This window comes from Phascolarctos cinereus, unplaced genomic scaffold (assembly GCF_003287225.1).
Source record: "Phascolarctos cinereus isolate Bilbo 61053 unplaced genomic scaffold, phaCin_HiC Scaffold_726;HRSCAF=1367, whole genome shotgun sequence".
In the NCBI taxonomy this organism is placed as follows: domain Eukaryota; kingdom Metazoa; phylum Chordata; class Mammalia; order Diprotodontia; family Phascolarctidae; genus Phascolarctos; species Phascolarctos cinereus.
Genome location: NW_027556098.1, coordinates 47,298,281 through 47,322,873, shown reverse-complemented (window position 1 = coordinate 47,322,873; position 24,593 = coordinate 47,298,281). Strand labels below are relative to the sequence as shown.

The window sequence follows — 24,593 nt, the reverse complement described above, 5'->3', positions numbered from 1 at the left end:
TATGAGAGCTATCTAGAGAGAATAGAAAGAATATGCTTTTTTCTCAGTGGTTCATGGTACCTTTACAAAGATTGACCATATATTAGGACATAAAAATTTTATGTGAAAAGCAGAAATATTAAAAGTATCCTTTTCAGATCACAATACAATAAAAATTATATTTAATAAGGAATCACAGAAAGATAGACTAAAAACTAATTGGAGATTAAACAACCTAATATTAAATAATGAGTGAGTTAAAGAAAGAATCATAGAAACAATCAATAATTTCATTAAAGAGAATGACAATAATAAGACAATATATTAAAGCCTATGGGATGAAGCAAAAACAGTAATCAGAGGAAAATGTGTATCTCTAAATGCTTACATCAATAAAATGGAGAAAGAGTAGACCAATGAATTGGGTATGCAGTTTAAAAAACTAGAAAAGGAGCAAACTAAAAATTCCCAGTTAAATAGTAAATTGGAAATCTTAAAAAATTAAAGGTGAAATTAATAAAACTGAATGTAAAAAACCTTTGAATTAATGCAACTAGGATGGTTTTATAAAAACCAATAAAATAGATAAACCACTGGTTAATTTTATTTTTAAAAAGAGAGGAAAAGAGCAAATCACTAGTATTAAAAAATGAAAAGGGTAAAATTTTAAGGAGTTATTTTGCCCAACTATATGCCAATAAATTTAACAATTTAAGTGAAATGGAAGAATATTTACAAAAACAAAAATTGCCTAGATTAGCAAAAGAAGAAATAGAGTATCTAAATAGACTTATTTTGGAAAAAGAAATTGAACAGGCCATAAATGTGCTTCCTAAGAATAAAAGCACCAATACCAGAAGCATTTACAAGTGAATTTTATCAGACATTTAAAGATCAGCCAATTCCAACATTAAATTATTTGGAATAATAGGCAAAGAAGGGATCCTAACAAACTCCTTTTATGAAACAAATACGATATTGATACCTAAACCATGAAGATTAAAAAAAAAACAGAGAAAGAAACTTGTAGACCAATTTCATTAATGAATATGGATGCAAAAATCATAAATAAAATACTAGCTAAAAGATTACAACAACATATTACAAAGATTGTATGTTATGACCAAGCAGGATTCATAGCAAGAATGCAGGGATGACTTAACATAAGGGAAACAATTAGCATAATTGATCATATCAACAATAAAAGTTTTTAAAAAATCATATCAATTGATGCAGAAAAAGCTTTTGATAAAGTACAACATTCATGTCTATTAAAAACACTTGAAAATTTAGGTATAAATGGATTTTTCCTTAAATTGATAAAAAAAAATTGCCTAAAACCATCAGCAAATGAGGATAAGTTAGAAGTCTTCCTAGTAAGATCAGGTGTGAAACAAGGATGCTGACTGTCAGTAATATTCAATATTGTATGAGAATTCCTAGATACAGCAATAAGGGAAGAAAAAGAAATAGAAAGAATCAGAATAAAAATGAAGTAATAAAGCTGTTTCTTTTTGCAGATGATACGATAATATATTTGGAAAGTCCCAAAGACTCAACTAAAAAGTTAGTTGAAACAATAATTTTAGCAAAGTACCAAGATTATAAAGTAAATCCACATAAATTATCAGCATTCCTATATATCACAAACAAAACACTGCAAGAAGAGATACCCCATTTAAAATAGTTTTAGTATAAAATGCCTAGGAATACACCTACCAAAACAAACCTAAGAATTGTAGGAACAAAATTATAAAAGAAAACTTGCTATACAAATAAAATCAGATTTAAATAATTGGAGAAATATTAATTGTTCATGAGTAGTCAGGGCCAATAGAATAAAAATGAGAATTTTGCCTAAACTAATTTATATATTCAACACAATCTCAAATTACCAAAGTTTTTTTACTGAATTAGAAAAAACAATAATAAAATTCACTTGAACAAATAAGAAGTCAAGAATATCAAGGGAATGGCTGGAAAAAATGTAAAGGAAGGAGGTTTAGCAGCACCAGGTCTTAAACTATATTTTAAGTCAGTAATTATCAAGACTATCTGGTATTGGCTAAGAAATGGAAAGGTAGATCAGTGGAACAGAATAGACATACAATCTATAGCAGCAAATATATGTGGTAAACTTGTATTTGACAAGTACAAAGACTTAAGTTTTGGGGATAAGCATTCATTATTTGGTAAAAAAGAACTGTTGGGAAAACTGGAAAGCAGTTTGGCAGAAATTTGGCATAGACCAATAGCTTACACCATTTACCAAGATAAGGTCAAAATGGATGCATCACCTAGATATAAAGAGAGATATTACAAGAAAATTTGAACATTGGACATATCACTTAGGTGAACAATTTATGAATAAACCGAGATAGAGAGCAATAAGAGGTGTAAAGATGGATAATTTCGATTACATTAAATTAAAAAGGTTTTGTACAAATAGAACAAAGGTAGCCAAGATCAGAAGGCAAGCAGAAAATGGGGGAAATTTTACAGGAAGATTCTCAGATAAAGATCTCATATCTCAGATATATAAAGAACTTTGATAGATCTATATGAATATGAGTCATTCCATAATTATTAAATGGTCAAAGGATCTGAACAGGCAATTTTCTGATGAAGGAATCAAAACAATTTATAGTCACATGAAAAAGTCCTCTAAATCATTATTGATTAGAGAAATGCAAATTAAAACAACCTTGAGATATCATCTTACACCTATCAGATTGGCTAAAATGATTGAAGGGGAAAGCAACAAATATTGGAGGAGTTGTGGACAAATTGGGACACTAATTTACTGTTGATGGAATTGTGAACTGATCCAAGCATTTTGGAGAGCAATCTGAAATTACACCCAAAGAGTTATTAAGCAGGCTATACCATTTGACCCAGCAATACCACAAAAACAGACCCAAGATAATTAGGGAAAAAGGAAAAAAAATCTCTCTGTTGTAAATTATTTATAGCAGCTCTTTTTGTGGTGGTAAAGAACTGGAAATTGCAGAGATGGCTGTCAGTTGGGGAATGGCTGAACAAGTTGTGGTATTTTTGAATGAATAAGTCATTTTGACTATTATAAATACCCAAATTAACTACAAAGGACATATGAAGGGAAGACACTATCTGCATCCAGAGAAAGAACTGATGAATAGAAGTATACACACACACACACACACACACACACACACACACACACACACACACACACATAATGATTTTACAAATATCTACGTTTTTGTTCCTAATGGTAGCCATCTCTAGGGCAGGGGTGGGGTGGAAGGAAAAAAAAGGAAAATAAAAGAGAAAATTAACATGATAACTTTTGTATATTTAAAAGGAGTAGCAAGTTGTACATAATAACCTTGTATTTTCATGTTCAATCATCTTTTTTTTCCTATTCTACTCTGTTACGGAACTGATTATTTTATTTCTTAAGTTCAGAATAAAATAAATAAAATTTAGAAAAAGAAAAAATGTGAGATATCTTATAGCAAAAATAACTAACCTGAAAAAGGGATGAAGGGGAAATAATTTAATTATTAATAATAAATTATAATTATATATAATAAATTATAATTATATATAATAATATATTATATTATAATACTTATATAAATATATAATAATTAATAATCAATTAATGAACTTTTTTAAAAGAATGACCAACAAAAGAGCCTAGACATAATATTTCAAGAAATTATGCAAGAAATCTTCCCAGATCTTTTAGAAACAAAAGGCAGAATGAGAGAAATTTCAAAATTACAGCACCAGGAAATTATAGTCAAAATGCAGAGCTTCCAGGTGAAAAGAAAAAACACAGTAAGCAGCCAGAAATTTTTTTAAAAATTCATTCAAGAAGCCATAGTCAATAGCTTCCCTAAGAGGAATGGAGATATGATAGAATATGATTTTTCAAAAGGTGAAATATATAGTCTTATCATCAAGAATAACTTACTCAGCCAAACTGATATAATGCCTAAAGGCAAGAAAATGGATTTTCAATGAAATAAAAGTTTTCTAGGTTTTTGTGGTGAAAAAGAGCAGAGACAAGTAGAAATTTTGAAACACAAACACAGGCAGGAATCAAGAACAATGTAAAAAAAAAAGTAAATGTAAGTGATCAAATATAAAATAGTGGGGGAGATTTTATGTTTGTATCCTCAAAATCCTTTTATCCTCAGGGATCATTTAGTCTAATTAAAGACAGAGGGCCTTCCAGTAGTATTGTTATGTTTTCATGATGTTAAGAAAATATGGGGAAAAATTAAGACAAAATGGAAAGAAAAAGAAATATGCTAAGTGAGAAAGGAGAGTAAGGATGGGGTAAAAACACACTTTACAGTAATTACTCTGAATGTGAATGGGATAAACTCAACTATGAAACAGAAGGCATTTCATTTCCCATGCAACTGCACTTCTTCGGGACTTCTTTGACTCAGTCATGCCATGAGTAAACTTATCATTGGGAAATCTCTCCCCATAGCAGACTCCTCCCCCCATGTCCTGGATTGTGCATTAACTATTGCCCTATACCCTCCCCTCGGTCACCTTACTTTCCCATTTGTCTCAATAATTAGCTCTAACTCCTACATACCAATCCTCACCCTGCCCAATGTGGGATAAATGGTCTTTTACAATACCAAATCCTTCATACCACACCTAGTACGATATCCTATTTTACTTCACAGAAACATCTCTCTTTATTCATAGGAGTATTCATCAATAATATTCATCAATGGAAGCCACCCAAATAAGCCTTCTCCTTCTTTCTTTTCCTGTACTTTTCAATCCCTCCCTTATCTCCTTTACCCAGTCCCTTACAGGCTTTTCTCTTCCTGAGAGTACATAGAATCACTTTTCCCTCATTGCTCACCCTCAATATGATTACCAAAAAAACCACCAAAAACCAATGGTTTGCCTTTAGGTGGGTTGTCATGGGACTCACCTGTCTACCATCACCTCTACTTGACTTCCACCCTTACCCCTGTCTGCTTATATACATTTGGAAAAAAATCTTTTACCAGTTACTCTTCTGTCACTCTGTCGTTGTGGCTTTCTTTGGCTGTTATATTTTTTAATCTTGCCTGCATTTCTTTTGTTGAGAATGTTTGAGAAGCAAATAATCTTTTCAGGTCTGATTTTCTTTCTAAGAATGTTTCAAATACCTCTTTATTACTGAACATTCATCTTTTTTTTTTTCATTTATGGTTAAGCTGGAATTTGCAAGATAGGTCACCCCTGGACTGCATCCTGTGCTCCATTGTTCTTTGGAACTCATTATTACATTCCATCTTGTATTTTCTAGTAGATGCAGAAAAGTCTTGTCATCCAAATTTCTTTTCTTTTGTGTTTGAAGGTCTTTCTCTTAGTGGCTTCAAGAATTTGTTTTTCTTCAATGGAATTTTACCTTCACGTTTACTATAGTTTGCAACTTTAGGTTTATTTTCTAGAGATGAACTATGGATTCTTTGAAGTTCTGGGCAATTTTCATATATTTCCTTCATTATGATGTTCAGGTTTTTGTGCTTTTGTGGGAGACCTGTAATCCTGAGGCTACTTTACATATCCTGTCTTTAAGATCAATATGTTTTGCTTGAATAGAGGGCATATTTTATTTTAACGTCATTGCTTTTGTCTTCTCTTCTTCTAGATTGCCCTTTGCCTTTCTCTATTTACTTTGCTAATCAGCTACCTTCTCTTTTATTTCTGTGGTGAGACTTGCCATTGAAATTTTAAGCTTTTCCATTCTGCCAATTATTTCTGCTTTGCAGGCCATAAATTCTCCCCTCACAACTCTCATTTTTCTTTCAAACCAGTCACGAACAATGTAATTGTGATTCCATGTCCTCAAAATCCACTAAGTCCTCTATCTCATTAAGTATTGAAACATTTTCCTTCATTTTACACTATTTATTCATAGATTACTGAATTCATTTCTTAGATCTTTTGTTAATATTTCCTCCTGGTTTATATCTTATGCTCAAGTTCCTTAAGTTTTCTTCTTTTTGAGATCTTTGGTGATTTCAGCCTTTTCCCCCTTATTTCCTCTTATTGCTCATTTTCTGATGCTTTCTCCTCTCATAGTCGTTTCCCTGGAGGCTTTATCTCAAAGTGTTTCAGCCTCCTCACATGCTGATTAATTCATGCTTCTCCAGCAAGTAACTTTTGAAGGAATAGAACTAGCAAGGGGCAGCTAGGTGGTGCAGTGGATAGAACACTGGCCCTGAAGTCAGGAGGACCTGAGTTCAAATCCAGCCTCAGACCAAACACTTGACACTTAACTAGCTGTGTGACCCTAGGCAAGTCACTTAACCCCAATTGCCTAAAAAAAACAAAACTGAAAAAAAAAGGAATAGAACCAGCTTAGCTGGATATGGATGCTGGACTCTTTTTCCCAGCCTTAGTGGTTTGCCATGTAGATACTGGTACATAGTGTCCTGTTCTGTTCCCTTTTTTGCTCAGTTTTCTGGCCTGAGAAAACACAATATTGTCATGTTGATCTTACTGCAGCCTGGGCCGATTTCTGTCATACAGAACTTGGATGTCCTAGCCTTTGGGAGTGTGGTGAGAATGTGGAGTTGGTCTCTGTTTTAAGAGCAAACACGTGTTCTGCCCCTTTCCCACTTCTTATTTCTCATGCAGAGATTTTTTCCCCGAACATAATGTTGCCATGGTGCTGGCTATTAAATCTGCAGCAAACTTCTGCAGTTTGGAGCTTGGACCTCTTGGCATTAGATAAAAGGAGATGGAGCCATGGTGTAAGATAATATTTTGTTGCAAGCATATGGTTTGGGTGACTAGTTCAGCTCTGCTACTAGAAGAGTGGTCATCAGTGGATAATAGTGTACTGAATGAATGTGAGGTAGGCTTTAGTTTATGTTATAGAGTTTTTATTATCTTCTGGTTTCCTGGTGTCCTAGACAGAGTGGTGTCAAACTCAAATAAAATGGATCCCTGCAGGCTACATATTCACTTGGAAAACCACAAATTAATATTATCTCTGTATTATTGTATTTTCATTTCATTTGTTAAACATCTCCCAGTTGCATTTTAATCTGGTTCAGATTGCACTAGGGAGTTTTGGAAGTTTAACACTTCTAATTGGAGGTGTGCTTTGTTTTTGGCATGTAATTTCTCTTCTGAAGAATTTTCAGACAATTTAAGGATCAGAGAAAATATCTAGGCCTCCATTTCTTGGTCACATGACCCAGAATTTTAGTTCTTTATAAGAAACACACTTGAAACATTCAGATTCACCCGGTTAAAGTGATGGTCTGCTGTAAAATCCAGGGTGCTTCAGCTTAAGTATAAAAGGCAGAGGTAGAAATCATAACTCAAGACAAGGAAAGATCAAAAATGAACTTAATGAAAAGAGATGAATAGCAAGCTACAATGGGAGTAGGCGTGGGATTCTTCACTTTACTCCTTTTGGAGTAAAAAAATCTGTAAAAAAAAATTAAATTATGAACTGGAATAGTCATAGAGGCAGCTAGGTAGTGGAAATAGGAATTCCTGGGCCTGGAATCAGAAAACCTGAGTTCAAATCTAGCTTCAGATACTTACTAGCTGTGTGACTGTGATCAAGTTATTTATCTTCATTGCCTCATTTTCCTGATCTGTAAAATGGGGATAAAAACTACACCTACCTTGCAAGGTTGTTGTGAGGATCAAATGAGATAATATTTGTCAAGTGCTTGGCACATAGTATATGCTCTACAAATATTTACTCCCTTCCCTTCTCCCCTAGAAAAATTAGAGATACTGTACCTAAGGCAGTTACTGAATGGGAATCGAAAGGAGTGAACATAGTTTTAGGTGTTTATGATACCTTTGCAAAATGTAACTATTTAATTTAAAACCAACAATATTTGGGGGCATAAAAACCTCATAAACAAATGTAAAAAGGCAGAAATGTTATCTTACTCTATACAAACCAATGAAGCTAAAAGTCAACAAATCAACAAGAATTTATTAAGCACCTGCTCTGTGTGCCAAAAGAAGTAGGTAACGGGGAAAATATTTCTAGTAAATTTCTCTGATCAAATTTTCATTTCTAAGATACACAGGGAATTAATTAGATTTATAAGAATGAGAGACATTACCCTACCATTGCAAATGGCAAAAGCATATGAACAGTAGTTTTCATAGGAAGTAATACAAGCTATTAGCCATTTGAAAAATAAAAGTTTCAAATCACCAATAGAGAAATTCAAATTAAAGCCACTGTGAAGTTCTGCCTCATACCCATCAGATTTGCAGAAGTAACACAGGACCTGGTTTCATACACCTGTGATTTCTTCTCCTTGGGGAGGTTGAAGCTGGTAGATCACTTGAGCTCTGGAATTTTGAGCTGCAATAGGGCTAAAGCCAATAGAATTTCACACTAACTTCAGCACTCATTTGCTGTGAGGGGCCATCAGGTATCGAAGGACAATCAAATATACCTAGGTTAGAACAAAGCAGATCAAAGCTTTTCTACTGCAGTTCCAGCTTAGGCAGATGGTGAGACACAGTCTCAAAAAAATTGGCCAAGTTGTACCCCAAAAAAGATGACAAATATTGGAGGAACTGTAAGAAAACAGGTACACTAATGGTTCCTGCTCTAACTATTCTGGAAAGTAATTTGGAACTATGTTCCAAATGCTATTAATTGTTCCCTTTGACCTAGTGATATCATTCTAGCTTTATTTCAAAAGAGATCAAAGGAGAAGGAAAAGGATTTATTTTATAAAAATATTTGTAGCAGTTCCTTGTAGTGGCAAAGAACTGGAAAAACGGCTGTGGGGTGGGGAGTACTTATCTAACATGAATTGGGGAAATAGATGAACAAGTTATGGTATATGAACATGATAAAATACTCTTTGGAGTAAGAAATAATGAAGAGGATAGTTTCAAAAAAATCTGCGAAGATAAATGAAGTAATATAGAGTGAAGTGAACATAACTAAGGCAGTAAATAATAGAATAACAACAACATTCCAAAGATAAACCTCTTTGAAAGATTTAAGAGTGTCGATCAATACACTCAGCTATGATTCCAGAGAACTCAGAATGAAACATGTTATTCACTTCTTGACAAAAATATGATGGACTCAGTATATAAATTGACACATTTTTTTGGGAAAATGTCTAGTATCGAAATTTGTTTTGTTTGATTATACATATAGCACCTACCTCCCAGGGTTGTTGTGAGGATCAAATAAGATAATAATTGTAAAGCACTTAGCAGAGTGCCTAGCGCATAATAAATGCTTTATAAATATTAGCTATTTTAATTATCATTATTATTTGTTGCAAGAATTTTGTTTTTCTTTCTTTTTCAAGGAAAAGGAGATGGGAGGAAAAGGTAGATTTTTGTTAATTGAAAAATTGGGGGTTTTTTAAGTGAAATTCTGAAGACACAAAGGGAAACAATTGTGATGTGCAGGAATACTGTAATTTGTCTGAAGAAACCAATCTGGATGCACAGCGATCATGCCAACCAACTGAAATTGTACCTAAGATGAAAGCAAGACCAAGTAATATAAGATAACTGTAACAGTGTAGTAGAATTGTGTAAAAATTACAATCAGGAATACTAAGCTGAGAATGACCTGAGGCTGGTGAGGGAAAATAAGGACAAAGAAAAAGGTGACTATTGTTGAACCATATTGTAAGAAAAAAGAGTATCAAAGAAGAGATAGTACTTTTGCTTGAGAAGAACGGAAAGATTATAACTGAAAACAGAGAGAAGGCAGAACTGGTCGACGTTTTTTTCCTTTTTTTTCTCTGCAAAGAGTGTAAAAGCTATAAGTCAGTGAACTTGTCTTCAATTTCTGGGAAGACGTTTGAAAGGGTTATTAGAAATAATTGTTGAACATTTAGAAAGGGAACAGTGGTTACAAAGTCAGTCTGTCTTCGTCAAGGATAAGTTATAACAGCCTAACCCCTTGCCTTTTTTTGAGAGGATTACTAAACTAATGGATGAAGGAAATGTCATGGATATTAGCAAAGCTTTTCATAATGTGTCACATATTATTCTTGCAGAGAAATTGAAGAGATATGAATTAGATGATAATATAGTCAGATGGATTCACAACTGATTGGATGGACATGCTTAAAGAGTAGTTGTCCAAGCCAGTGTCAATTTAGCATAAATTCTCCAATTTAATGCCCTAGGAATCTCAACTTGACCTCTTCCTCTTAACATTGATTTGGATAAAGGCATTAATGATATACTCATCAACTTTGCAAATCACCAGGCTGGAAGGGACAGAATGAAGAGAACAGTGTTACCAATCAAATATAAAGCACCCTGTGGGCCACATATTGACTTAGAAAACCACAAATTAACATTTTCTGTTGCATTGTATTGTATTTATTTTGTCAAACCCAATTTCATTTTAATATGGTTCCCAGCACTTAGGAGTTGTGTCTGGTTGTGAGTTTGATACCTTTGGGCTAGAATACTGGGCTGAATCTAATAAGTTGAAATACTATTCCTCCCCTCTGAAAAACAGTCAGCTTTATAAGTATGCAATGGAGGAGGCATGATTAAAAAGCAATTGTTTTGGAAAGACTCTGTGGAGGTTGGTGAACTGCAAGCTCAATTTCATTTAGCCGTTTGGCATATCAGCCTTCAGCTAATGTGAATCTTGGGCCACGTTAAGAAAGGGAATACCTTTTAGAAATCGAAAAGTGATAGTCCTACTGAACTGTGCCCTTGTCAGACCCCATCTGCAGTATTGTTTTCAGTTCTGAGTACTACAGTTATTCCTCTCGCACCCCTCTATTATCCTCACTCTAGTTCTCTCTCAATTCTTGTTCCTCTCTATAGACTTCACTTTCTCCCTCTTTTGGGATCAGATAGAGGCTAGCCTTAGCCCTAGAAATTATCTGGTCAGAATCCTTCATTTTCTGAAGGGGAAAGCTGCTACCTGTAGTGAGGCTACTTGTCCAAGGTAATACCTGTAATAAGCAGCCAAGTCAGGAATCAAAACCAAATTCTCTGACACAAGATCAGCTTAACCAAATAGTAAATCTGACTAATAAATGCTAAGATAAGTGTTAAAATATGAACTAATCAGTCGCTTTAAAAAATATGGGGGTAATTCAATATGGAAGGTGAGTTAAGTTATAGTTTATCTTGTAGAAGAATTTCCAAATAATGGAATACATTTTGCTCATATTATATCATTTAAATCACTATTTTAATTATGGTTTAATAATTATATCTTTCAGCTCTTCTACAAGTGACAATTTCACTTAGCAAAGTAGAAATTAGTGTTGGTGAGTCCAAATTCTTCACATGTACAGGTATGTATTTGAGTATACTTTTAAGATTATACTTGACATGTTTCAGCCTTAATAATATTCTTGGAAAATTATTAAATATTCATAAATTTAACTTTACAAAAATAGTAGTATTATCTGTAAGTTTGTTTTTCCTAACACTGCATTGTAAGAAATAGTATTTGGCTTATGTTCTATGTATTTGGATATATACCTCATTATTTCTAAATACTAAACTGACCGGGTTGTTTATTTTGAAAATAATTCCATTGTATAAATAATATGTGCATGCTAATGGATTTACTTAAATAATTTCAATTGTCTCAGTAGAATTATAAGCAGGACATATCAATTAGGGCTTTGAAATTTGTAGTGTATTGAGAATATTTGCATAAGCAGAAACAATTGAGTTTATCACATAGATAGTAAGATTATTTAGTTAAAATAGTAAGCTACAGAGATGAGTTACTTCTTTCCCCAGCTAGGTGATGCAGTGAATCCCAGAGTGCTGGGATTTGAATAAGGAAAACCTGAGTTCATATCCTAGCCTGAGACACTTAGTAGCTGTGTGTCCCTGGGCAAGGCACTTAGCTTTTGCTTGATTCAATTTTCTTAACTCTAAAATTGGGATAATAATAGATCTTACCAGATAGGGTTGTTGTGTGAGTATCAAAGCACTTAGCACTATAACTGGTACACAGTAGGTGCCATATAAATGCTTATTACTTTGTCTCCCTTCTCCCTATAGCAATAATTGAGGCATACCAAAAAACGAACAAAAACTGGACTCAGCCTGTTTCATCTCCCAGTTATCAATGTAACTACAAAATTACATTACCTGACCAATTTATTCTACACAAGAGATTCAAACTGGTTTAATGATTATTAGCATAAGTTTTTTCAAGGTGCCACTTTCTCAAGAAACACATGGATTGCAGGTTGCATTTAATATTATAGATTTGTTCATTCCTTATGCCAAAATGAGTTAAAATCAGTTTTCTGTTTGACATGGAAAATCTTTTCTCTCTCTGATACAAAAGTTTTCTCATGGGAACTGTAATGTAAATGCAAACAACACTAAAAAGCAGCTAAATTCAGATTTCCTACAGTGATTACTCTTGGGCCTAAAGACAGATGATGAAACACATTTCTCTTTTTCAGTAGAAAAGTAGAAAACTATGGGAGAGAAATGTTGCATGTGCTGTCATATGTACTAGTTTTGACCACAAGTTTTATTTCTTTGATACAGGGTGGGTTCAATATTTATATATACGGATAGGGAGAATGAGACAAGAAGTCAGAATAAGATATGACTTATGTAAACAAAATAAAGCATCAAAACCTTTAAAATCATATATTAGAAAATCTCTTTCACAATAAGATGTTGGCATTTTTACTATAAAAATTAATAATATGAAGGAAATTATTACATAAGTATTAGTATACATGAGAAATAGAATTGTATTTGTCATCAAAATATTATTCATCTAGGGAAACAATTTTTAGGTTCAAGTTGTGTTCCTGATGACTGTCCCATAATGGGGAAGGAGTTCTCCAAGCTATAAATCAAAGACTTGACTTCCTCCCTACCAAATGCCAGTTACACAAAAAATCATACATGCTGCAAAGCAAATAAGCCCATTTGTCCAAGCTGAGAGCAAAGATATATCTGAGAAATCATGCAAATGAGAATATACCAGACAATCCACAGAGTAACCACTGACAGTGAGATATCTCACTGGAACCAAGAAAGAGAGTTCCAGATTTCACCCAAGGGGAATTCCGCAAAGTTTCTGGGGTGATAAGCTGGGGATGGAGATGCTGACTCTTCTACATACCACCTTCTTCACAGAGTCTTTTTCTCCTTCAGGGACCTCTCCCTAAAGAGAGAATCTAGAACTATGTGTCTTCCCTCTCTCTCATTCTCTCACCCTCTCCCTTTTCTTCCCCCCCACCTCTTCTCCCTTTTAAAAAGAAATGTATTTTCCTCTCTGTTCCAAATTCTCTCTCTTCTCCTTCCCTTTCCCCAGCCTGTTGAGAAGACAAAAAAAAAAAATGACCCATTACAAGTATGTATAGTCATGCAAAATATGTTCCAAAAAAAAAAGGAAAAAAAATATGCTTTAATCTGGTCTCTAAATCCTTCAATTCTCTATCTAGAGTTCTTAATGAGTCCATGGAAATTATGGTTGGTCATTTGATTGATCAGCATTATTAAGTCTTTCAAAGTTGATTATCTATATAAATTGTTCTCTTGGTTCTTCTCACTTCACTTTGCATGAGGTCATACAAATCTTCCCTATGTTTTTCTGAAACTATCCTCTTCAACATTTCTTACAGCACCATACTAATCCATTAAATTCATGTGCCACAACTTGTTTGACTGTTCTGTAATTGATGGGCATCCTCTTAGTTTCCAGTTCTTGGTCACCACCAAAAAGAGCTACTATAAATATTTTTGTACATGTGGGTCCTTTTTCTCTTAAGGAGACAAATCTTGTTAAACAGACTGTGGAGGTAACTTAAGTCAGATTACAGCTTAGTAACTACATTTAGAGGGTTCACAATGGACTGTTTGAGAGGGGTGATTTACACATCACCAAAGTAACCAAGAAAACTCAGTGTCAGGGAATTCCTCTCTTATATAGTTAGCTGGGATACCTGAAAAATAAATTACTTTAGGAATCTCAAACTTCCCTTTGGCTTCTACCTGAGGAATGTCAAATAGTTAGCATTATTATTCCATAAGTCAAGTTTTGGTCAAGTTATATTAATAAAAACAGAAAACAGGCTTTCAGTCGACCAAAAGTTGCAGGAAGAATAGCCCTGATCCCCAAACAATAAATAAAAGGAGTTAGGACATATCCCTCTTCCAGGCAAACATAAACACCATGAAAAATTAATACAATAACAGTTAACAGTTTAAATAACATTGTCTTCTTGTGACCCACTCCCAATTTCCATTTAATCAGCACATTTCATCTTGAGTCTCACACTTCCCACGTAATCATCTGGTCTTCCCTTGGATACTTTAGAATAGGCCTTGTGCTCAGGACAGCTGTGGATGGGGCTCCTCCAATCAGATCTGCTTCTCTGGTTCCAAGTAACTTGCAGAGATTCTCTATTTAATATTGCTAAAATCTGCCAGTAACAAGGACTTAACACAATTTAATACAGTCTTCTAAATTTGGTTTTCCAGTAACTAGTCCATATGGTGAAAACTAGCTTAAACTTAATGGAGCTAAGCCTATTAACAACAGAGCTATAAGAAGAACATTAAATTGGGAACCCATAATTCATCTAAAGTTAAAAGAATTTCAGTTTTATATACTACTTGCTCTGTCATTACTTGAACCATGTACCTGATATGGACAATGCCATCTACAGACTGAAGGAAGACTCTTAAGAGGATCCATAGCTTGTAAAGAGAGTCCATCTGTCTTTTAATGTTATCAGAGGTTTTAAAACATGAAAAAAAAAGATTTAAAATTTTCTTTACAATTATTAATGCAATTCTATTTGTAAAAATCCTTAATCCAAGTTTGAGAACATATTATTAAAACAAAATCAAAACCTTATTATACAGTTAGAAACATTTGGAAGTGAATCATATGTGTATGTATGTGTATGATGTGTGTGCGTGTATAATGTTTTAGTTCCTAAAATAGTCTAATCTTGTTGCTTTCTCAAAGTGAAGTTTACTACTCCATTAAAATTTTAAAATTTTTACATCTTCATTTCATCCTCTCCTTTTGAGGACATAGATCATCCTTAAACCCTCCTGAAAGATACTTAAGGATGGCAATCCCAAGAATTCATTTACTTATTTACTTAGGGTGGGAAGTTGATGACAAATTCAGATTAAAAATAATATCTTTCATACTTGTATCTCTTTATAGCAACTCAGAGACATTTTAGTATTATTTTATCAATAGATTTAACATTGCAGCAACACTCCTACACTGATTATAGAAATTTTCTATGAAAGGAAAAAGGAAGAGCATGATTACAACAATATCAAGACTGTCCCCAAAAGGGCACAGACTGACCTAAAATAAGCATAACAGGGGAATAAACTCCCTTTGCTCTGTGATTCCAGGGAAGGGTCCTAGTTTACAACTAATCATGTAGCAAAGTTACACAGGATTAATCAAGTGGGAAAATTTTCCTGTTCAGAAAGGAAATAGCATAATAGGGCAACCAAGTCAAGAAGATCCCACTTTTGCCTCTACGAGGTCGTCACCTCAACTTTCCTAGGCACAGACATCCATCTGTAACAGTTCTTAGACTTCACCCTTTTGGGGCAGCACATGGCATTTCCCTTAAATGGTGGTCTATTGGTTTAATAACAATTCAGATAATTATGCCTAAAATAAAAACTCAGAACAATATCAAATCACTGTCCCAAGAAATTTTGACTCAAATAGCAAAATTTCACTAATCACAGCATAGGGCTAGGTTATTAATATTTTTTCTCATATTATTACAATAATAGTTAACTGTACATAAAAGAATATATAAGCACATATAAAGCCTTATCTTATCCTTTCTAGTTTAAATCCATCCTAGAGCTGAAATTAAAAATTAAAAATTAAAAATAATTACATTCTGGCATCTCACACTTACAGTGAATACATGATAGTTGATTCAAAACCCCCAGAAAAATGCTGGCTATTGTAAGCCTACAGACTAACAGCTATCTATGTTGCCAGTTAACCCCTCATACAAAAAAATCTTATAATCTAAGGTCTGTTGTTACTAAGATGACTCAAAGATGTCTCTTCAATACATAGTATTTATTAAGAGGTACAATTTCATAATTCTCATAAGCAATGGCAAGACAGTCAGTCAGAGAAAGCTCCCTCTTTACTATAAGCAAATTTGTAACTCCTTTATAAAACTTTACAGTCTTTTGTTAGCAGCTTCTCTCAAGAGTTAATAAGATCTTATGATCTTGCCCAAATAGAAAGTCCCAAAGAACCTCACAGACAGGGAAGGATACCCTAAGAGGTGTGTGGTGCTTTTTGTCCCCTGCTATTTGCTATTGCAAATTATTATTATTATCCATTTTAAAGCAAAATATACTCAATTAAATACTTTACAGTTTCCATATATTGTAACTGAATTCTTTAAGTGCTCAGTTTGTAATCCAACAGCATCCAGGTTAAAAGAAAAATTACTTTTCTAATGCTAGATTTGTGTCCACCTCTGGGTGTCATTTTTCAGATTAACAGAATTTCATATATAATGATTTCCCAAAAATCACAATATGAGAAAATGTAGAAGCTTAACAAAAACAAACAATATTATGGATTTTTAAAACATAACACAAAACTTTTTTGTCAGGCAGCATCAATTCAGTTGAATGTATTTCAAAATCCTCTGAAACAGAAAATCACCATCTATCAATTTGGCATTTTGTACCAATTGCATTGAAAAAAACAGTATAGAATAATTATGCTTAATAAAAATAATAACTAACATTTGTATGGTGCTTACCATGTGCCAGTCAAAGTGCTAAGTACTAGGGGCAGCTAGGTGGTTCAGTGGATAGAGCACTGGCCCTGAAGTCAGGAGGACCTGAGTTCAAATCTGGCCTTAGACCAAACACTTTCAAATCTGGCCTCAGACCAAACACTTGACACTTACTAGCTGTGTGACCCTGGGCAAGTCACTTAACCCCAATTGCCTAAAAAAAAAAAAAGCACTTTACAATTATTATCTCATTTGATCCTCACAATAACTCTGGGAGGTAAGTGCTGTTATTAACTCATTTTACAGATGAGGAAACTGAAGCAAACAGAGGTGAAGTGACTTGCTCGGGTTCATATAGCTAGTAAGTTTCTGAGACCAGATTTGAACTTAGATTTTCCTAATCCATGCACTTTACAGGCATATACCTTAATGCCAGATATCAACTGTATTTTGCATTAAGTCTGATGTATGACAATTATCTAAACAGGAGAACATATTTCACTTTAAAGAAGGCCACATTACAATTTTGTTTCAGGACAAACTTCAACCAAATAAAAATTGGATTCATAATCATATATAGTAATATTCAAAATGTCAGTTTTCTCAAGGGCCGTTAGCTGCTTCCAGCTCCTCAAATTGTAGAGCCCGCTGCTTTCAGTTAGCTCCCTTTCAAAGATTCATGGTGGTGGTCTCACCTTCCCATCTCCCTCTTATGAAGCCTGTCGGGTGCTGAGGATTAGGACATGCCTTTCTAATGGTCCTTCAAGGACAGAATTTTAGTATATTATACTCAATTGCGCTGCAAGTTCATTTCTATAGTCACTTAAATTGAAATAGACTATGCAACTCAAGAAATAAAAGTTTAGCAATTAATTGGTATTATATAAAGAAATCTATACAGGAAATACTCAATGAAGTGTTAGACTAGAGTATGACTAGAAATAAAATGAGATAGACTTAAGCAGTGAAGGTAAAGTGAAGTATGAAATCAGAGTGTAAAAAAAAACACTTTTGAAGTTTATAAGCTTTTTTACTAATGTCTTTACCTGCTGGGTTTTGTTGGTAATGTACAGAAATGCTGATGATTTATGTCATTTTATTTTGCATCCTGCAACTCTACTGAAGTCATTAACTGTTTTTTAGGTTTTTAATTGACTCTCTAGGGTCTCTAAGTAAACCATTATATCATCTGCAAAAAGTGATAGTTTTTTTTCCCCTTATTGCCTATGCTTATTCTCTTAATTGCTTTTTCTTGTCTTATTGTTATAGCTAGCATTTCTAATACACTATTGAATAGTAATGGTGAAAATCCTTTCTTCACCCCTGATGTTAGTGGAAAGGCTTCTACCTTATTCTCATTACAAATAATGTTTACTTTTGGTTTTAGATAATTCTTATCAGGAAGCTTCATTTATTCCTGTGCTTTCTAGTGTTTTGAATAGGAATGGGTTTTATTTTTTGTCTAAAGTTTTTTCTGTAATTATTGAAATAATAGTGTGTTTTTGTTGTTAATGTGATTAATTATACCTGTAGTTTTCCTACTGTTGAACTGGTCATGCATTCCTGGCATCCATCCAGTCTGGTCATAGTGTAGGATCTTTGTGATCTATTTCTGTAGTCTTCTTGCTAGTATTTTATATGAAATTTCTGCAACAATATTCATTAGGAAAATTGGTCTATAGTTTTCTTTGTTTTGAGTCTTTCAAGACCATATTTGTGTCATAGAAGGAATTTGGTAGGATTCCTTCTTTGCTTTTTTTCTCAGTTTATGAAATATTAAATTAATCATTTTTTAAATGTTTGATGGAATCTGCTTGTGTATCCATCTAGTCTTAGAGGATTTCCCCCTCTCCTCCCTTAGGGAGTTCATTTATGGCTTGTTGAATTTCTTTTTCTAAGATAGGGCTATTTAAATATTCTATTTCATTTTCTATTAATCTGGGTGATTTATATTTTTAAAAATTCATTTCATCTAAATTGTCAGTTTTATTGGCATGTATTTGGGAGAAATAGATCTTAATTGCTTTCATTTCAACTTCATTGGTTGTAAATTCACCTTTTTCATTTTTGACACTGGTAATTTGGTTTTCTTCTTTTTTTTAAATATCAGATTAGCTCATAGTTTCTTTATTTTATTGTATCTTTTAACCAGCTCCTGATTTTATTAATGTAATTTGTAACTTTTCATTTTGTTAATCTTTTCTTTCATTTTTGAGGATTTCTATTTTGTTACTTAACATTTTTCAGTTTTTGTTTAGTTGCATTCTCAATTCATTGATCTGCTCTTTCTCTTTTTTATTTATGAAAGAATTTAAAGATAAAAACTTTTCCCTAATTAATGCTTTGAATGTATACCAAAAAATTGGGGATATTGTTTTATTGTTGTCGGTATGTTTAATTAAATTATTGTTTCTACATTTTTTCCTTTGACCCACCTATTCTTTAGGATTGAGTAATTAATTTTAATCTATTCCTCAAAGGCCCTTTACTGGATGTAATTTTGTTGCATCATACTCAGAAAAAGACATATTTAATAATTCTGCTTTTCTCCATTAATATGATTTTTTCATTCTTTTTTTGAAGATGCCTTGCATAGCTGAGAAATAGATATACTTTTTTCTATTTTTATTCATTATTCTCCAGAGATAACTTTTCTAAAATGCTGTGGATTTCATCAGTGCTTTTCTTGTTTATATTATGGTTAGATCTGTCTAGGACTAAGGGGTAAATTGAGATTCCACCTGTAGTATAGTTTTACAGTCTGTTTCTTCCATTTTACTTTTCCTTTAGGAATTTAGATGCTATGTCATTTGGTACATATGTGAGCGCTATTGATATTAATTTGTTTTCTATGGTACGTTTCAGCAAAATGTAGTTTCCCTATTTATCTCTTTTAATTAGGTATATTTTTGCTTTCACTGAAGCAAATAAGCCTCTTATTTTAACTTTCTGGATATCTTTCTGTTTCAAGTGTGTCTTTTGTTCACAACATATTGTTGGATTCTGATTTCTAATCTATTCTGCTTTTCTGTTCTGATTTATGAGTGAGTTCATCCCATTCACATTCAGAGTTATGGTTGCTAACCGTGTATTTCTCTACATCCTATTATCTTATAATTATCCTTTCCTTTTTAACCCTGTCCTCTTTTTAAGAACCATTTCCTCTCTAAATTTTCCTTCCCTTTTATTCCCTCCTTCCTCTTCCCCCTTTCTCTTTATCCCTTTTTTCTCCAACATCCCTGTTGGAGAAGATGAATTTCTGTACCCAACTGTGTGTGTATGTGTGTTTATTCTTCCCTATTTGAACTAGTTCAGATGAGAACAAGTTCCAGGTATTGCACACTCTCCCTCAAATGCATAAATTCTTCCTTGTGTACCCTCTGTGAAATAATTTTCCCCATTTCTCTCCCTTTCCATTTCTCCCAGTGGAAACCTTTTCACCACCCCTTCCATTCTTATTTTTAAATCATTCAAACATAATAGAATCACACTCAGGCCTTTGTCTAATTAGACTTCCCCCAAGACTCCTGATTATGATAAAGTTCCGAAGGGTTACGTGCATCATCTCTCCATATAAAAATGTGAACAGTTTAACCTTATTTAGGCCCTTACAATTTCTCAGTCATGTTTGTCTTTCTGTGCCTTTCTTGAATCCTATATTTGAATATTAAATTTTCATTCAGCCCTGGTTTTTTTTTTATCAGGGATGCTTAAAAGTCTTCTATTTAATTAAATGTAAATTTTTTCCCCTGCAGGATTATTCTCAGTTTTGATCAGTAGATAATTCTTGGTTGTAATCCTAAATTCTTTATGTTCTGGAATATCACATTCCAGACCTGAGGGCTGCTGAACATTGTGTGATCCTAACAGCAGCTCCTGAATTCTTTCTTTCTGGTTTCCTGCATCATTTTTTCTTTGACTTATGAATATTGGCTATAATATTCCTGGGAGTTTTTATTTTGGGGTTTCTTTCAGGAAGTGATTTCTTCTCTTTCTTCTCTGGGTCTAAGACATCTGGACAATTGTTCTTTATAATTTTTTGTAATATGATGTCTAGGCTCATTTTTTGTTCATGGATTTTAGGCAGTACAATGATTCTTAAATTTCCAGGTTAGTTATTTTTCTTATGCTATATTTCACATTTTCATCTACTTGTTTAATCTTTTGGCTTTGTTTTATCATTTATTGATGTCTTGTAATCATTAGCTTCTCTTTGGCCAGTTTTTTTTTCTTTAGTAAGACTTTGTACTTTTTTTTAACCAAACTATTTTCTTTTCATATCTTTCTTTCATAGCTCTAATTTGATTTTTAAAATCATTTTTAGCTACTCCTTTAATTCTTTTACTCTCCTAAGAGTCCTTGTTGGATTTATTCTAGTCTGCATTTTTCTTTGAGGCTTTGCTTCTAGGTATTTTTACAGCATTGTTGTCTTCTGTGTTTGAGTCTTGAGCTTCCCTATCACTATAGCATGGCTTTATAGTTGGGTTCTTTTTTGTATGCTTATTCTTTCAGCCTACTTCTTGACTTTTTACCATCTTAGTGTTGGTCTTTGCTTACTTAGTGTGGGGGGAGGGGTGCAGTGTAGCAGAATGTCCGGCCTGTATCTGTCCTTTTATGTCTTGCTGCTTTCACAGTTCAATCTGTGGGCCTCTAAATTTTGAGCGCTTCCAAAATGGCATGATCTACAAAAAGATCTGTTCACTGCCTTCCCATTTTGAGCTCTGCAAGTTGGATCTGTTGACTTATTTATGGTTGAGTTTTAGTAACCACTTCTGTACTCAGTGACTGTTAGCTTGCTGGGAAGATTTATGCAAGTATCTGAACTGCTTCTCTCCCTTGGTTTCTTGGCCTGATTATTCCACTGCAGGCTTATGGGTTGGGTTCAGGATTAGAACTGAGTCACTTTTTCTGTATCTGAGCTCAGAGCCACATAGCTAAGTTTCTGGGATTTATTCCTTTCTCAGTACTCAGCTGACCCCGTTCTCAAAGAGGAACTATTGCTCCTCTCTGCCCTGGATCTGGGTAGTGGGTAACAGAGATACAGGATGGCAGCTGTTCCTACAGCCAGTTCAGGTATCCTGAGATGTCTTTCTGCCCCAGTGCTTCCTGCTCTAGTGCTCTGTCTTAGTTCTTTTTCTTTTCCTGGGCACTGGAATGCTCCCTATCCCTGCTGCTGCTTCTGTGCTGCACTCTTGATCAGCCTCCAACTCAGTGTTTACAGACCTCCCTGTCTTCCTCAGATGGCCTGGGCTAGAAAAATGACTCGTGACTTTTTCTTGATTTTACTCATCAGAATTTGGTCTGGTGCATCTTCTAGTTTGTTGTGGAGGAAAGTAAATTGGACACAAATACTTCCTCTCATTCTACCTCCCTGTGTCTTCTCTTTCAAAAGCAGAAGCCAGAACAACAGGTTGTCACTTCTCCCAAGTTCTTGACAGCCATAATCCTCTCAAAGGCACAGAGCCTCAAATAATCACTTTTCACCAATGATAAATGTCTTAGATAATAGGTTTAAGCCTCTGGTTACAGGTCTATATTTCAGAGATTAAAAAAAAAGAGGAAAAAGAGAAATATGTACAAAAATATTTATAGAACCTCTTCTTCTAGTTGGAAAAAATTAGAAATGGAGGAAATTCCCATCAAATGGGGATTGTGATGGGATGCTATTGTGTTATAAGAAATGATGAAGAGGACAGTTTCAGTGAATGCTGGGAAGATTTATGAAGAATGAAGTGAATGGCACTAGGAGATGGTTTATACAATAATGTCATTATAAAATCAGACATTTTAAAATATCTTAGAACACCAATCAACGAACATAATAACTAACCATGATTCCAAAGGAATCATCGTGAAGTATGTTCCCAGCCTCCTACCAGAAAGCTGATAGACTCAGAGTTCAGATGAAGATTTTTTTAAACATAGCTAATAGTGGAACTTGTTGTACTTGACTGTGCATGTTTATAACACAAATTTTGTTTTACTTTCTTTCTCCCTGAGGGAAGGATATGTGGGAGGGAGAGAAGACAGATTTTCATTGATTGACATTTACTAGCTGTGTGATCCTGGGCAAGTCACTTAACTCCATTGCCTAACCCAAAAAGAGAGAGAGAGAGAATTGGCTACTTTTGACCACTCAGCAGATTTCAAAAGGAGAAATAACTTCTGCTCTCACTTCTTTTTTCTCTTCTGAAAGTCCTTTGGCATTTACTTTGAGGAAAGGAAGAAGCCTCATTCCTTCCCATTCCCCAGCTATGGCAACTGCTCACATATGTCACCAAACACATGTTCTGACTTTAAAAGCCTTGTCCTAGACTTCATTTCCTTGGCTGTCTCTTCTGTGTTTCCTTCCCTGCACATAGGTTATCAAATAACAATTCTAAAATTGATGGTTCCAGCATTGGAGACAACCTCATGAGTTAGGAGCTCCTAGATTCTTCATTTGGAGCAGACAGGAATCAGGTGGCATGTTCTGAAAGTATGTCTTTCTTGGAAAAGATAACCACAAATAAGGGAATGAGCTCAAGTCATCCCCTGCCTGATCAGAAGATAGGACCTTTGAAGGAGCTGTCTGGACAGCATAGAGTCAAGGTGAAAGTGAAATGGCTATGTAGTCCCACAAAATGTTTGACATTTGGGGCTTTAAGCATCAGCCCCAGTAGAACATCGTAGAAGTTATGTTTACTATTTCATATTTTAAGATAATGCACACTTTTGAGTCTTATATGACTTAAGCCCAGCAGTTGTATGTTAGGTGCTGTTTGAAGAAAGGCCTAATTACTCCTTCTTTCTGATCCCTACCCTTTATGGGTAGTACCATTCTTTTCCAGCCCAATCCCTGGGGAGTGACTTCCTCTCTAATTTCAACTTTCTTAGGTTATCACAGGAAGGAAACAATAGAAAAAGGAAAGTGATACTTTGAGTGTGAGATTCTGCTCATCCCAGACTTCTGCCAACCAAAACTAACTGTTAACTTTGCCTAGCAGAACCCAGATCCATATTTTTTTCACTGCTCTGACAATATGCAGAAATTTAAATCAATACTTCTCTTTTGTTTTCTTTGAGCTGGCAAGCCAGGAAATGCCAGTGCCCTCCTTCCTATCATTAAAGGAATCTCTCTCTCCCTCTTTGTCTGCCCCTTCATCTCTGACTCTTAGTTTCTCCTCTCAAGTAATGCCTCCACAGAAAGATTTTCCTGACACCTCCCCCCACGGCTGCTAGCTAATGCTTTTTCATTTTCAGATGACCCACACAATATTCTGTATATATCTTGTATATGCCTAGCTATTTACATGGTGTCTTCTCCATCAGAATGTCTGATGCTTGAGAACAGGAGCTGGTTTTTGCCTTGTTTTTTCATAGCACAATGTAAGTATCTAATAAATGCTTGTTCATTGACTAACTTGACTGAGTACTTATTTTTTGATTTGTAAGGCCTTAAGACAGACATACTTTCTTTTTACTTTATTTTCTGAGTTATTCAAAGTGTTGGTTGAATAGAAACAAATGTCAATTTCAATAAATTCACTTTTAAATGCATTTTAAACTTTTGTTTGGATATTATTCTTTGCAGCAATTGGAGAACTGGAAGATATAGATTGGTACAATCCTCAAGGAGAGAAGATAGTTTCTACACAGAGAGTAGTGGTACAAAAAGAAGGTGCTAGGTCTCGACTAACTATTTATAATGCAAATATAGAGGATGCTGGAATATACCGGTGTCAAGGAACAGATACTAAAGGACAGACTGAAGAAGCTACAGTTGTTTTGGTGATTTACCGTAAGTTGTTTTAAAATAAATTTTAATTTATATTTAATGTAATACTTTAAAAATAATTTCAGTAAAGATATTTAGGTAATTCC

General features: G+C 34.1%; 1 protein-coding gene across 1 annotated transcript in view; it reads left to right on the top strand.

Annotated features, from left to right (window-relative positions):
- Positions 1–24,593, top strand: part of NCAM2 (neural cell adhesion molecule 2) — a 281,382-nt gene that overhangs the window by 35,433 nt on the left and 221,356 nt on the right. Inside the window, exons 2-3 of the mRNA XM_020996054.2 lie at positions 11,205–11,279; positions 24,304–24,510. Of these exons, the coding sequence (XP_020851713.1) occupies positions 11,205–11,279; positions 24,304–24,510 (282 nt within the window). The remainder of the gene's footprint in view (positions 1–11,204; positions 11,280–24,303; positions 24,511–24,593) is intronic.